General features: G+C 54.6%; 1 protein-coding gene across 3 annotated transcripts in view; it reads right to left on the bottom strand.

The window, feature by feature from the left end:
- Positions 1 to 14,425, bottom strand: part of pomt1 (protein-O-mannosyltransferase 1) — a 54,187-nt gene extending 39,762 nt beyond the window's left edge. For 2 of the 3 annotated variants that reach the window (XM_043720542.2, XM_043720543.2), the window contains exons 1-2: positions 14,359 to 14,425; positions 1,048 to 1,186 (exon numbers count right to left, since the gene is read on the bottom strand). In XM_043720542.2, the coding sequence (XP_043576477.2) occupies positions 1,048 to 1,169 (122 nt within the window). In that variant the 5' untranslated portion in view covers positions 1,170 to 1,186; positions 14,359 to 14,425. Of the gene's footprint in view, positions 1 to 1,047; positions 1,187 to 14,358 lie in introns of those variants that run through there. The other variant, XM_087998220.1, reaches the window with a different exon arrangement.
- Positions 14,426 to 15,911: the final 1,486 nt, after the last annotated feature.

The raw sequence follows: 15,911 nt of genomic DNA, 5'->3' as shown, positions 1-15,911 counted from the left end.
AAGTGAGACTCACCGGACTATAGTTACTAGGGTTATCCCTACTCCCCTTCTTGAACAAGGGAACTACATTTGCTATCCTCCAGTCTTCTGGCACTATCCTGTAGACAACGAGGACATAAAAATCAAGGCCAATGGCTCTGCAATCTCCTCCCTTGCTTCCCAGAGAGTCCTACGATAAATGCCATCAGGCCCAGGGGACTTAACTATTTTCACCCTTTCCAGAATTTCCAACACATCTTTCCTACATACCTCAAAGCCGTCCATTCTAATTAATTGTGACTCAACATTCACATCGGCAACAATGTCCTGTTCCTGAGTGAATACTGACGAAAAGTATTCATTCAGTGTCTCCCCAATCTCTTCAGCCTCCACACCCAACTTCCCACTACTATCCTTGACTGGACCTATTCCTACCCTAGTCATTCTTTTATTCCTGACATACCTATAGAAAGCCTTTGGGATTTCCCTAATCCTACCAACTAAGGGCTTTTCATGTCCCCTCCTTGCTGCTCTTAGCTCTCTCTTCAGAGTCTTCCTGGCTACCTTATAACTGTCAATCGCCCCAATTGAACCTTCACGCCTCATCTTTACATAGGCTGCCCTCTTCCCTTTAACAAGGGGTTCCAATTCCTTATTAAACCACGGCCTCCTTACACGACCCTTTCCTCCCTGCCTGACAGGTACATACTTATCAAGGACACTCAATAGTTGCTCCTTGAACAAGCTCCACATATCAATTGTGCCCATGCCTTGAAGCCTACTTTTGCAAGCCACGCATCCTAAGTCGTGCCTCACCGCATCATAATTTCCCTGCCCCCAGCTATAACTCTTGCCCTGCAGTGCACACTTATCCCTCTCCATCACTAGAGTAAAAGTCACTGAATTGTGGTCACTGTCCCCAAAGTGCTCTTGTTCTGACCTTGTTCTGTACTGTAGATCTCTATGATTTGATGACAATCTTACAGCAACAGACAGCAAATGGATCAGATAATAGGAGATAACTGCAAAAAAGAATGCCATTGTAATTTGACAATAAGATTTACTTACACGACAGCTTTGGGATACGACAGGCCCCACAGTCTACTCCCAACTCCAAGGGCAGTAAGAATGATTAAAACCACATCAACGTGCACAGTCACTATAATTGGCAATTTAAGCAATTCCAGCATTTTGTTAAGTGGTGGAGCTGGAAGAAAAAAGAGATATTGTAAAGATGACCTGAGCAAAATCTCTCACTCATAATCAATTGGATAAAGTAATTGACGTAAAGCATAGACCAGCACGGTGAAAGGTAGTGACCAGTACTCAGGACAGTACTGAACTAATGTTCCAGGGATGGGAGGTCAAATCCATCGAGACAAGGAAATTTAAATTCCAATAATGTGATATATCTGGAATAAAATGCTTCTCTCAATATTGGAGAAAGTGAGGACTGCAGATGCTGGAGATCAGAGTAGAGAATGTGTTGCTGGAAAAACACAGCAGGTCAGGGAGCATCAGAGGACCAGGAGAATCAACATTTCGGGAATAAATCCTTCATCAGGTCCCTGATGAAGGGCTTATGCCTGAAACATCGACACTCCTGCTCCTCGGATGCTGCCTGACCTGCTGTGATTTTCCAGCACCACACTCTCAACTACCCTCAATACTGATCATGAAAGTGCCAGATTAAAGTAAAAATCTATGCGGTTAATTTGTGCACTTTCTGGATGGAAATCTGCCAACCTCACCTGGTGATCAGATCCATAGTAATGTGGCTAACTCTTATCTTCCCCACTGAAATGGCCAGGGAAATTCTCAATTTGATCAAACCGCTGCAGGACGTATAGAGGGTGTATCTCACTAGGTGGGCAGCCACCATCCTCTCAAGGGGAATAAATGTAAGTCTCATATCTGGCAAACGTGGGAGAGTAAAGCCACCTTCAGACAGGGGAGGTTCAGTGCAGCGAGGCCATTAATCCAGAATACGCGCTGCTACATTTCCAATGACCATAAATCTCTCATTATATAAAATACGTACAGAAGTGGGGACATTTGCTAATGATTTCAGTGATGACACGCATATTATATATATATTAAAGGATTTGGATTTGAAAATAGAGACAAATATATATACGTTAATTCTATGAATCTGTAAAAAAGACAGGTCAAAAAGTCAATATACAGTGACCTAAGTGCGTCAAGTTGCATGAAGACTGACAGCAATGCCTGAGAGAAAAGCCTGCAGTGTTAGTGGAGAACGTTTTAGCTTTGAGTTTATGATGGATACAGTAAACAGATCCAAGCCATTATTTTTGTTTTCATTTCAGTTCAGAAGAGTAGTGTAGGTCACAAGGGAATGTGTTTTCCCCTAGGAGTATTGGCCAGAGGTCAGGTTCAGTAAAATAAGGAAAAAAGATAAAAATGAAGGAAAAAAGATAAAAATGAAGAAAGCAATCTTTCAGTTCCAGCAAAGTCCAAAGATGTACAGGTCAGGTAAATTGGCCATGCTCAATTTCCCATAGTGTTAGGTGCATTAGGCAGAGGGAAATGGGTCTGGCTGGGTTACTCTTCGGAGGGTCAGTGTGGACTGGTTGGGCCAAAGGGCCTGTTTGCACAGCATGCCAGCAGCAAAAACTCCAGAAAGGAACCTCTGCTGAGTGGAGGATTAGATTCCCTACAGTGTGCAAACAGGCCCTTTGGCCCAACCAGTCCACACTGACCCTCCGAAGAGTAACCCAGCCAGACCCATTTCCCTCTGCCTAATGCACCTAACACTATGGGAAATTGAGCATGGCCAATTTACCTGACCTGTACATCTTTGGACTGTGCTGGAACTGAAAGATTGCTGAACCAGCGTGACCTCCTATTTGGGAGTATTAGCCTTTATTTTCTGTGACTGTTCAGGTATGTTAGAGCAATCTAGTGAGTGTGTGCATAGATTTTAGTCTTGTATGAATTGCAAATCTGCTGTTAACCCTTAACTAAATGGTGTGAATTGTATGCCTGTTTTAACTAACCAATAAAGTTAGTCGTTAGTTCATACAGATTTGACTCTCTTTCCTCTTTGTGCTGACCAATAACTGTTGTCGACGGCAACAACCATACAACAGGACTTTATTCAGTACAATTCATGGCGACTGGTCACTTCAGCAGAAATGATTTCTACTTTGTGAAGCTTTCAAGCCAGGAGAGTTTGGGATAGAAATCTTCTAAGTTATTAGGACTGAAAAGGTTAAGGCCATCTCAAATTGTGAGGGGCTCAAGTCAGTAGACACATAAGAGATCTAGGTGTTCTTGTACATCAGTCAATAAAACCAAGCATGCAGGTACTGCAGGCACTGAAGAAAGCTAATGGCATGCTGGCCTTCATAACAAGAGGAATTGAGTATAGGAGCAAAGAGGTCCTTCTGCGGCTGTACAGGGCCCTGGTGAGATGGTACCTGGAGTATTGCATGCAGTTTTGGTCTCCAAATTTGAGGAAGGACATTCTGGCTATTGAGGGAGTGCAGCGTAGATTCAAAAGGTCAATTCCCAGAATGGCAGGACTATCATATGTTGAAAGATTGGAGCGGCTGGGCTTGAGTTTAGAAGGATGAGCGGGGATCTGATTGAGACGTGTAAAATTATTAATGGATTGGACACTCTGGAGACAGGAAGCATGTTTCTGCTGATGGGCGAGTCCTGAACCAGAGGAGACAGTTTAAAAATAAGGGGTAGGCTATTTAGAACAGAGTTGAGGAGAAACTTCTTCACCCAGAGAATGGTTGATATATGGAATGCTCTGCCCTGGAAGGCAGTGGAGGCCAGGTCTCTGGATATTTTCAAGAAAGAGATGGATAGAGCTCTTGGAGATAGTGAAATCAAGGGTTATGGGGATAAGGCAGGAACAGGATACTGATTGTGAATGAGAATGGTGGTGCTGGCTTGAAGGGCTGAATGGCCTACTCCGGGCACCTATTGTTTATTTATAAACTGCCTCCATAGCACAAGAAAGAGAAACTGAAATGCATCAGTTAAACGATGATTTGAGAAGGAAGTGGTATTTCTGTTGAATTGAGTCTGCAACAAATGGTGTTGGGATGGTGAAGTTTTGTTATAATGTTTATATTAAGTTCTAACTGCAGTATTACATTCGTGAATATATCTATACATTCACATACAAATGCTGATTTGGTTTACTTTTGTGTAATAAATTTATATTCTGTTAAGGAATTTCCACAGCCTTGTTGGTGAAAGAGGCAAATGGTAATTTGGTCTTCATGGTACCTGGGACTTCGATGTTGTGGCTATTATGGAGACATGGGTAGAACAGGGACAGGATTGGCTGTTGCAGGTTCCAGGGTTCAAATGTTTTAGTAGGGTCAGAGATGGGGGTAAAAGAGGAGGAGGTTTAGATTAGATTACTTTACAGTGTGGAAACAGGCCCTTCGGCCCAACAAGTCCACACCGACCCGCCGAAGCGCAACCCACCCATACCCCTACATTTACCCCTTACCTAACACTACGGGCAATTTAGCATGGCCAATTCACCTAAGGTGTGGCATTGCTTGTCAAAGATCGTATTACAGCGGTGTAAAGGACGATGGATGAAGACTCGCCATCGGAGGTAGTTTGGGCTGAGGTTAGGAATAGGAAAGGTGAGGTCACCCTGTTAGGAGTTTTCTACAGGCCTCCTAATAGTCCTAGAAACGTAGAAGAAAGGATTGCGAGGATGATTCAGGAAAAGAGTGAAAGTAATAGGGTGGTTGTTATGGGGAACTTTAACTTTCCTGATATTGATTGGGAAAGCTATAGCTCTAGTTCGTTAGATGGGTCGGTGTTTGTCCAATGTGTGCAGGAGGGTTTCCTGACACAATATGTAGATAACTGAAAATGTGTTGCTGGAAAAGCGCAGCAGGTCAGGCAGCATCCAGGGAACAGGAGAATCGACGTTTCGGGCATAAGCCCTTCTTCAGGAATGAAGAAGGGCTTATGCCCGAAACGTCGATTCTCCTGTTCCCTGGATGCTGCCTGACCTGCTGCGCTTTTCCAGCAACACATTTTCAGCTCTGATCTCCAGCATCTGCAGACCTCACTTTCTCCACAATATGTAGATAGGCCAACAAGAGGTGAGGCCATACTGGATTTGGTTCTGGGTAACGAACTAGGCCAGGTGTTAGAATCAGAGGTAGGTGAGCACTTTGGGGACATTGACCAGAATTCGGTGACTTTTACTCTAGTGATGGAGAGGGATAAGTGTGCACTACAGGGCAAGAGTTATAGCTGGGGGCAGGGAAATTATGATGCGGTGAGCATGACTTAGGATGCGTGGCTTGGAAAAGTAGGCTTGAAGGCAAGGGCGTAATTGATATGTGGAGCTTGTTCAAGGAGCAACTATTGAGTGTCCTTGATAAATATGTACCTGTCAGGCAGGGAGGAAAGGGTCGTGTGAGGGAGCCGTGGTTTAATAAGGAATTGGAATCCCTTGTTAAATGGAAGAGGGCGGCCGATGTAAAGATGAGGCGTGAAGGTTCAATTGGGGCGATTGAGAGTTATAAGGTAGCCAGGAAGGACCTGAAGAGAGAGCTAAGAGCAACAAGGAGGGGACATGAAAGGTCCTTAGTTGGTAGGATTAGGGAAAACCCAAAGGCTTTCTATAGGTATGTCAGGAATAAAAGAATGTCTAGGGTAGGAATAGGTCCAGTCAAGGATAGTAGTGAGAAATTGCGTGTGGAGGCTGAAGAGATTGGGGAGACACTGAATGAATACTTTTCGTCAGTATTCACTCAGGAACAGGACATTGTTGCCGATGTGAATACTGAGTCACAATTAAGTAGAATGAATGGCTTTGAGGTATGTAGGGAAGAGGTGTTGGAAATTCTGGAAAGGGTGAAAATAGATAAGTCCCCTGGGCCTGATGGCATTTATCGTAGGATTCTCTGGGAAGCAAGGGAGGAGATTGCAGAGCCATTGGCCTTGATTTTTATGTCCTCGTTGTCTACAGGAGTAGTGCCAGAAGATTGGAGGCTAGCAAATGTGGTTCCCTTGTTCAAGAAGGGGAGTAGGGATAACCTTAGTAACTATAGTCCGGTGAGTCTCACTTCTGTTGTGGGCAAAGTCTTAGAGAGAATTGTAAGGGATTTATGAACATCTGGATAGGAATAATGTGATCAAGGATAGTCAGCATGGTTTTGTTAAGGGCAGGTCGTGCCTCACAAACCTTATTGAATTCTTTGAGAAGGTGACTAAGGAGGTAGACGAGGGTAAAGCGGTAGATGTGGTACATATAGATTTTAGTAAGGCGTTTGATAAGGTTCCCCATGGTAGGCTACTTCAAAAAATACAGAGGTATGGCATTGAGGGTGAGTTGGAGGTTTGGATTAGGAATTGGCTGGCTGGAAGAAGACTGAGGGTAGTAGTTGATGGTAAAGGTTCATCTTGGAGTGCCGTTACTAGCGGTGTTCCGCAAGGATCTGTTTTGGGACCATTGCTGTTTGTCATTTTTATAAATGACCTGGAGGAGGGGCTAGAAGGTTGGGTGAGCAACTTTGCGGATGATACGAAAGTCGGTGGAGTTGTTGACAGGAAGGATGTGTCAGGTTACAGCGGGATATAGATAAGTTGCAGAGCTGGGCAGAAAGGTGGCAAATGGAGTTCACTGTAGGTAAGTGTGAGGTGATTCACTTTGGTAAGAGTAACAAAAAGATGGGGTACTGGGCTAATGGTCAGATACTTGGTAGTGTGGATGAGCAGAGGGATCTTGGTGTCCATGTACACAGGTTTCTGAAAGTTGCCACCCAGGTAAATAGTGTGGTGAAGAAGGCATGTGGCGTACTGGCTTTTATTGGTAGAGGAATTGGGTTCCGGAGTCCTGCGATCATGTTGCAGCTGTATAAGACTCTGGTGCAGCCGCATCTGGAGTATTGTGTGCAGTTTTGGTCGCCATACTATAGGAAGGATGTGGAGGCACTGGAACGGGTGCAGAGGAGGTTTACCAGGATGTTGCCTGGTATGGTAGGAAGATCGTATGAGGAACGGCTGAGGCACTTGGGGTTGTTTTCATTGGAGAAAAGAAGGTTTAGGGGTGACTTGATAGAGGTGGACAATATGATTAATGGTTTAGATAGGGTTGACCATGAGAACCTTTTTCCACGTATAGAGTCAGCTATTACGAGGGGGCATAGCTTTAAATTAAGGGGTGGTAGGTATAGGACAGATGTTAGGGGTAGGTTCTTTACTCAGCGAGTCGTGAGTTCATGGAATGCCCTGCCAGTAGCAGTGGTGAACTCTCCCTCTTTATGGGCATTTAAACGGGCATTGGATAGGCATATGGAGGATAGTGGGCTAGTGTAGGTTAGGTGGGCTTGAATCGGCGCAACATCGAGGGCCAAAGGGCCTGTACTGCGTTGTATTCTTCTATGTTCTATGTATAGTGAGAGGACTCGAGCACAATTGCAGCGATGTCTTGCTGTAATTATATGGATCTTGGTGCGAGCACACTGGAAATTTGTGAAGTTTTGGTCTCCTTATGGGAGGAAATATGGTCTGACCATTGAGGGACTGCAATGAAGATGGAGCAAACAGATTCCTGGGATGGCAAGACTGACATATGAAGAGACACCTCATTGGTTAGGATCATATTCACTGGAGCATGGACCATACAAGCGTCAGGCAATGACCATCTTCAACAAGAGAAAATCCAACAGTGCCCCTTGATTTTCAATTACACTGTTATCACTTAATCCCCCACTATCAATATCGTGGGAGTTACCATTGGTCAGAAACTGAACAGACTCGCCACATAAACACAGTGGCTACAAGAACAGGTCAAAGGCTAGAAACCTTACAAGAAGTAACTCACCTCCTGATTTCCCAGTGCTTATTAACCATCTACAAAGCATAAGACAGGAGTGTAATGGAATGCTCCCCACCTGCCTGGATGGGGGTGCAGCTCCAACAACACTCAAGAACTGACAGTGTGACATCCACATGCCCAAAGAGGGGAAGATTGACACCCACAGCCTCTGAAGGGCAGCATGACATGAACATACCACAAACAGAGGGGGGTAAGACCCCCACATCACCACCAGAGACATGGGGTAAGACCGAGAGACACAGTGGGAACAACCACCCCAACACATCCCTACAGTCAGGGGGGTATCACTCCACACCCACAGTCAGGGGTATCACCCCCCCTACTCCTCACACCCACAGTCAGGGGGGTATCACCCCTCCCCACACCCACAGTCGGGGGGTATCACCCCCCCCACACCCACAGTCGGGGGGTATCACCCCCCCCACACCCACAGTCGGGGGGTATCACCCCCCCCCACACCCACAGTCGGGGGGTATCACCCCCTCCCACACCCACAGTCGGGGGGTATCACCCCCCCCCACACCCACAGTCGGGGGGTATCACCCCCCCCCACACCCACAGTCGGGGGGTATCACCCCCCCCCCCACACACCCACAGTCGGGGGGGGGGAACAACCCCACACTCTCAATCAGTGGGGTATCACCACCCACACCCACAGTCAGGGGGGTATCAACCGCCTTACCCACAGTCAGGGTGTATCACCCCCCCCCCCGACTGAGAGTGTGGGGGATCACCCACAGTTAGGGGGTATCACCCACCCCACACCCACAGTCAGGGGTATCAACCCCCTACACTCTCAGTCCGGGGGGTATCACCCACAGTCAGGGAGTATCACCCACAATCAGGGGGGTATCACCCACAATCAGGGGGGTATCACCCACAATCAGGGGGGTATCACCCACAATCAGGGGGGTATCACCCACAATCAGGGGGGTATCACCCACAATCAGGGGGGTATCACCCACAATCAGGGGGGTATCACCCACCACACGCCCACAGTCAGGGGGGTATCACCCCCCCCACACCCACAGTCAGGGGGGTAACACCCCCCCACACCCACAGTCAGGGGGGTATCACCCCCCCCCACACCCACAGTCAGGGGGGTATCACCCCCCCCCACACCCACAGTCAGGGGGGTATCACCCACAATCAGGGGGGTATCACCCACCCCACGCCCACAGTCAGGGGGGTATCACCCCCCCCACACACACAGTCAGGGGGGTATCACCCACAATCAGGGGGGTAACACCCACCACACGCCCACAGTCAGGGGGGTATCACCCCCCCCACACCCACAGTCAGGGGGGTAACACCCCCCACACCCACAGTCAGGGGGGTATCACTCCCCCCCACACCCACAGTCAGGGGGGTATCACCCCCCCCCCACACCCACAGTCAGGGGGGTATCACCCCCCCCCCACACCCACAGTCAGGGGGGTATCACCCACAATCAGGGGGGTATCACCCACAATCAGGGGGGTATCACCCACAATCAGGGGGGTATCACCCACCACATGCCCACAGTCAGGGGGGTATCACCCCCCCCACACCCACAGTCAGGGGGGTAACACCCCCCCACACCCACAGTCAGGGGGGTATCACCCCCCCCCCACACCCACAGTCAGGGGGGTATCACCCCCCCCCACACCCACAGTCAGGGGGGTATCACCCCCCCCCACACCCACAGTCAGGGGGGTATCACCCACAATCAGGGGGGTATCACCCACCCCACGCCCACAGTCAGGGGGGTATCACCCCCCCCACACACACAGTCAGGGGGGTATCACCCACAATCAGGGGGGTAACACCCACCACACGCCCACAGTCAGGGGGGTATCACCCCCCCCACACCCACAGTCAGGGGGGTAACACCCCCCACACCCACAGTCAGGGGGGGTATCACCCCCCCCCACACCCACAGTCAGGGGGGGTATCACCCCCCCCCACACCCACAGTCAGGGGGGGTATCACCCCCCCCACACCCACAGTCAGGGGGGTAACACCCCCCACACCCACAGTCAGGGGGGGTATCACCCCCCCCCACACCCACAGTCAGGGGGGTATCACCCCCCCCACACCCACAGTCAGGGGGGTATCACCCCCCCCACACACACAGTCAGGGGGGTATCACCCACAATCAGGGGGGTAACACCCACCACACGCCCACAGTCAGGGGGGTATCACCCCCCCCACACCCACAGTCAGGGGGGTATCACCCCCCCCACACCCACAGTCAGGGGGGTAACACCCCCCACACCCACAGTCAGGGGGGGTATCACCCCCCCCCACACCCACAGTCAGGGGGGTATCACACCCCCCCCACACCCACAGTCAGGGGGGTATCACCCACAATCAGGGGGGTATCACCCACCCCACGCCCACAGTCAGGGGGGTATCACCCCCCCCACACCCACAGTCAGGGGGGTATCACTCCCCCCCACACCCACAGTCAGGGGGGTATCACTCCCCCCCACACCCACAGTCAGGGGGGTATCACTCCCCCCCACACCCACAGTCAGGGGGGTATCACTCCACCCCACACCCACAGTCAGGGGGGTATCACTCCACCCCACACCCACAGTCAGGGGGGTATCACTCCACCCCACACCCACAGTCAGGGGGGTATCACTCCACCCCACACCCACAGTCAGGGGGGTATCACTCCACCCCACACCCACAGTCAGGGGGGTATCACCCACAATCAGGGGGGTATCACCCACCCCACGCCCACAGTCAGGGGGGTATCACTCCCCCCCCACACCCACAGTCAGGGGGGGTATCGCACCCCCCCCACACCCACAGTCAGGGGGGGTATCGCACCCCCCCCACACCCACAGTCAGGGGGGGTATCGCACCCCCCCCACACCCACAGTCAGGGGGGGTATCGCACCCCCCCCACACCCACAGTCAGGGGGGGTATCGCACCCCCCCCACACCCACAGTCAGGGGGGGTATCGCACCCCCCCCACACCCACAGTCAGGGGGGTATTACCCCACACCCACAGTCAGGGGGGTATTACCCCACACACAGTCAGGGGGGTATTACCCCCCCCACCCACAGTCAGGGGGGTATTACCCCCCCCACCCACAGTCAGGGGGGTATTACCCCCCCACCCACAGTCAGGGGGGTATTACCCCCCCACCCACAGTCAGGGGGGTATTACCCCCCCACCCACAGTCAGGGGGGTATCGCACCCCCCCCCCCACCCACAGTCAGGGGGGTATCGCACCCCCCCCACACCCACAGTCAGGGGGGGTATCGCACCCCCCCCCCCACCCACAGTCAGGGGGGGTATCGCACCCCCCCCCCACCCACAGTCAGGGGGGGTATCGCACCCCCCCCCCCACCCACAGTCAGGGGGGGTATCGCACCCCCCCCCCACCCACAGTCAGGGGGGGTATCGCACCCCCCCCCCCCACCCACAGTCAGGGGGGGTATCGCACCCCCCCCCCCCACCCACAGTCAGGGGGGGTATCGCACCCCCCCCCCCCACCCACAGTCAGGGGGGGTATCGCACCCCCCCCCCCACCCACAGTCAGGGGGGGTATCGCACCCCCCCCCACCCTCAGTCAGGGGGGTAGCACCCCCCACCCACAGTCAGGGGGGTATCACCCCCCCCACCCACAGTCAGGGGGGTATTACCCCACACACAGTCAGGGGGGTATTACCCCCACCCACAGTCAGGGGGGTATTACCCCCCCCACCCACAGTCAGGGGGGTATCGCACCCCCCCCCCCCACCCACAGTCAGGGGGTATCGCACCCCCCCCAAACCCACAGTCAGGGGGGGTATCGCACCCCCCCCCCACCCACAGTCAGGGGGGGTATCGCACCCCCCCCCCACCCTCAGTCAGGGTGGTAGCACCCCCCCCCCACAGTCAGGGGGGTATCGCACCCCCCCCCCACCGCACAGTCAGGGGGGTATCACCCCCCCCCACCCTCAGTCAGGGGGGTATTACCCCACACACAGTCAGGGGGGTATTACCCCCACCCACAGTCAGGGGGGTATTACCCCCCCCACCCACAGTCAGGGGGGTATCGCACCCCCCCCCCCCCACCCACAGTCAGGGGGTATCGCACCCCCCCCAAACCCACAGTCAGGGGGGGTATCGCACCCCCCCCCCCACCCACAGTCAGGGTGGTAGCACCCCCCCCCCACAGTCAGGGGGGTATCGCACCCCCCCCCCACCGCACAGTCAGGGGGGTATCACCCCCCCCCACCCTCAGTCAGGGGGGTAGCACCCCCCACCCACAGTCAGGGGGGTATCACCCCCCCCACCCACAGTCAGGGGGGTATTACCCCACACACAGTCAGGGGGGTATTACCCCCACCCACAGTCAGGGGGGTATTACCCCCCCCACCCACAGTCAGGGGGGTATCGCACCCCCCCCCCACCCACAGTCAGGGGGTATCGCACCCCCCCCACCCTCAGTCAGGGTGGTAGCACCCCCCCCCACAGTCAGGGGGGTATCGCACCCCCCCCCCCACCGCACAGTCAGGGGGGTATCACCCCCCCACCCCACAGTCAGGGGGGTATCACCCCCCCACCCACAGTCAGGGGGGTATCACCCCCCCACCCACAGTCAGGGGGGTATTACCCACCCCACCCACAGTCAGGGGGGTATCGCACCCCCCCCCCCCCACCCACAGTCAGGGGGTATCGCACCCCCCCCACACCCACAGTCAGGGGGGGTATCGCACCCCCCCCCCACCCACAGTCAGGGGGGGTATCGCACCCCCCCCCCCACCCTCAGTCAGGGTGGTAGCACCCCCCCCCCCCACAGTCAGGGGGGTATCGCACCCCCCCCCCCCACCGCACAGTCAGGGGGGTATCACCCCCCCCACCCTCAGTCAGGGGGGTAGCACCCCCCACCCACAGTCAGGGGGGTATCAACCCCCCCACCCACAGTCAGGGGGGTATTACCCCACACACAGTCATGGGGGTATTACCCCCACCCACAGTCAGGGGGGTATTACCCCCCCCACCCACAGTCAGGGGGGTATCGCACCCCCCCCCCCCCACCCACAGTCAGGGGGTATCGCACCCCCCCCCACCCTCAGTCAGGGTGGTAGCACCCCCCCCCCCACAGTCAGGGGGTATCGCACCCCCTCCCCACCGCACAGTCAGGGGGGTATCACCCCCCCCCCCACAGTCAGGGGGGTATCGCACCCCCTCCCCACCGCACAGTCAGGGGGGTATCACCCCCCCACCCCACAGTCAGGGGGGTATCACCCCCCCCACCCCACAGTCAGGGGGGTATCAACCCCCCCACCCACAGTCAGGGGGGTATTACCCCACACACAGTCATGGGGGTATTACCCCCACCCACAGTCAGGGGGGTATTACCCCCCCCACCCACAGTCAGGGGGGTATCGCACCCCCCCCCCCCCACCCACAGTCAGGGGGTATCGCACCCCCCCCCACCCTCAGTCAGGGTGGTAGCACCCCCCCCCCCCACAGTCAGGGGGGTATCGCACCCCCTCCCCACCGCACAGTCAGGGGGGTATCACCCCCCCCCCCACAGTCAGGGGGGTATCGCACCCCCTCCCCACCGCACAGTCAGGGGGGTATCACCCCCCCCACCCCACAGTCAGGGGGGTGTCACCCCCCCCACCCCACAGTCAGGGGGGTGTCACCCCCCCCACCCCACAGTCAGGGGGGTGTCACCCCCCCCACCCCACAGTCAGGGGGGTGTCACCCCCCCCACCCCACAGTCAGGGGGGTGTCACCCCCCCCACCCCACAGTCAGGGGGGTGTCACCCCCCCCACCCCACAGTCAGGGGGGTATCACCCCCCCCACCCCACAGTCAGGGGGGTATCACCCCCCCCACCGCACAGTCAGGGGGGTATCACCCCCCCCACCGCACAGTCAGGGGGGTATCACCCCCCCCCACCGCACAGTCAGGGGGGTATCACCCCCCCCACCGCACAGTCAGGGGGGTATCACCCCCCCCACCCCACAGTCAGGGGGGTATCACCCCCCCCACCCCACAGTCAGGGGGGTATCACCCCCCCCACCCCACAGTCAGGGGGGTATCACCCCCCCCACCCCACAGTCAGGGGGTATCACCCCCCCCCCCACACCCACAGTCAGGGGGGTATCACCCCCCCCCCCCACAGTCAGGGGGGTATCACCCCCCCCACCCCACAGTCAGGGGGTATCACCCCCCCCCCCACACCCACAGTCAGGGGGGTATCACCCCCCCCACCCCACAGTCAGGGGGGTATCACCCCCCCCACCCCACAGTCAGGGGGTATCACCCCCCCCCCCACACCCACAGTCAGGGGGGTATCACCCCCCCCCCCCACAGTCAGGGGGGTATCACCCCCCCCACCCCACAGTCAGGGGGTATCACCCCCCCCCCCACACCCACAGTCAGGGGGGTATCACCCCCCCCCCCCACAGTCAGGGGGCTGTCACCCCCCCGCTCTATCTGTCTCCCTCCCCTGAGGAGGCGGTGGTTGTGGTCTGGGGGGTGGGGGGGTGTTGGGCCTGTCCTCGGGGGGGGGGGTGTTTACCTCAGCTCGGGCCCCCGGGTGCGGTGTTGGCGGCGGCCCGCTGCCTGCGAGCGGACTCCCGGCCCCGGCCGGCGAGAGGCAGGCAGTGAGGGAGGGGGCGGGGCTACGTGCTGAGGTCATCAGAGACGTGTCCCCATGGCAGCCATGTCCTCATAGTAACTCCACGCCCCATGGCAACCTGGTCCCCATAGTTACCCCCATCCCATGGCAACCTGGTCCCCATAGTTACCCCCATCCCATGGCAACCTGGTCCACATAGTTACCCCCATCCCATGGCAACCACGTCTCCAAGGTAACCCCTGCCCCTTGGCAACAATGTCCTCATTGTAACCCCTTCCCAATGGCAAGGGTCTCCATCGTAACCCCTGTACCTTGGTAACAAAATCTCCATAGTAACCCACCCCATGGCAACCATGTGACAATGGTAAACACAACCTATGGCATCAGTCACCCATGGTAACCCCAGTTCAAGCAAACTGTGCAGCTATTTTAAAGGGAGATTGTTAACTGTGATTTGTGGATAAAATGCATTTAAGCTTGCTGCAGAGATACTGGGGGTGTGTATATTCCTGTTGTTTTTTTATTATAAAGTGTAGAATTTCACAAGAAAGAGGTGATGGAGTGATCTCTTGGAATGGCTGGTATATATAGTAGTTTCTGACTATGTGGGAACAATGCTCCCACTCCATTGCAGCTGAGAGCCTTGTCATCAAGTACAAGGTGCTCTCAGTGTTTGCTGTACGTGGTGGAGTTCTGGCCCATTTCCCACTCCGGCACCATGCTCATCACCCAAGCCGTTTTCCACTTTAGCTGGAAGCCTGTGTCCGGATTGGCCACATCTGCAAGGACACAACATAGAAACCTAGAAAACAGGGGAAATATTCTAAGGAAACATTACACTCAATACCCGGACACCCACTGTCACTACATGCTGAGGAACCCCAGTCTCCAGTGAAGGATGGTTTTGGTCATGTTGCCTGAGAACTAGTCAGAGTAATTGGACTGTACCTTGTCAGCTGTTCTTCGTGGAGAAGTTGATGCAGAAAAGCACACTGACCAGAAGTCCAGTATACAGTGGTCAGTGTGTCCTCAAGACCCTGAGGGAAAAGGAGGTGGTAGATCCTGTTGAATTGTTCCCAGAGCAGATCATCAAAGTAACTTGGTTGAAAGTTCTGATGTAGACATTCCATCAGTAAGACATAGCTTGGCTCCTTGGAAGAAAGCCCCTACCGTATACCCTTCCAACATATCTGGAGTCTCAACCTTCTGCAAATTGCCTTTGACATGGCTGAGACGGGGGGAGAGAACTGTTCTGGAATGTGCCTTTGGAAAGGAGGTCTGGGGAGGAATGCAGTGTATCCCATGACACAGGACTTGTACTTCACAGGCTGTTTTCAGGTACACGTACTGAGACAAACATCAGCTGTACCTGGACGGCCATCAACTCAGGGAGACGCTCTTTGGTTTGCCCAAATCTTGCAGGTGCAAGGTGTTGTTCAAGTGTTGCAGACTGGATATACCAAGGACCAGGACTGCATGCTGATGGATGCACC

Source organism: Chiloscyllium plagiosum, unplaced genomic scaffold (assembly GCF_037043375.1).
Source record: "Chiloscyllium plagiosum isolate Xiang-an unplaced genomic scaffold, Cpla_swu_hap1 HiC_scaffold_21, whole genome shotgun sequence".
NCBI lineage: Eukaryota > Metazoa > Chordata > Chondrichthyes > Orectolobiformes > Hemiscylliidae > Chiloscyllium > Chiloscyllium plagiosum.
Note: the sequence above shows the minus strand (reverse complement) of the source record. Positions and strands in the feature narration are given on the sequence as shown.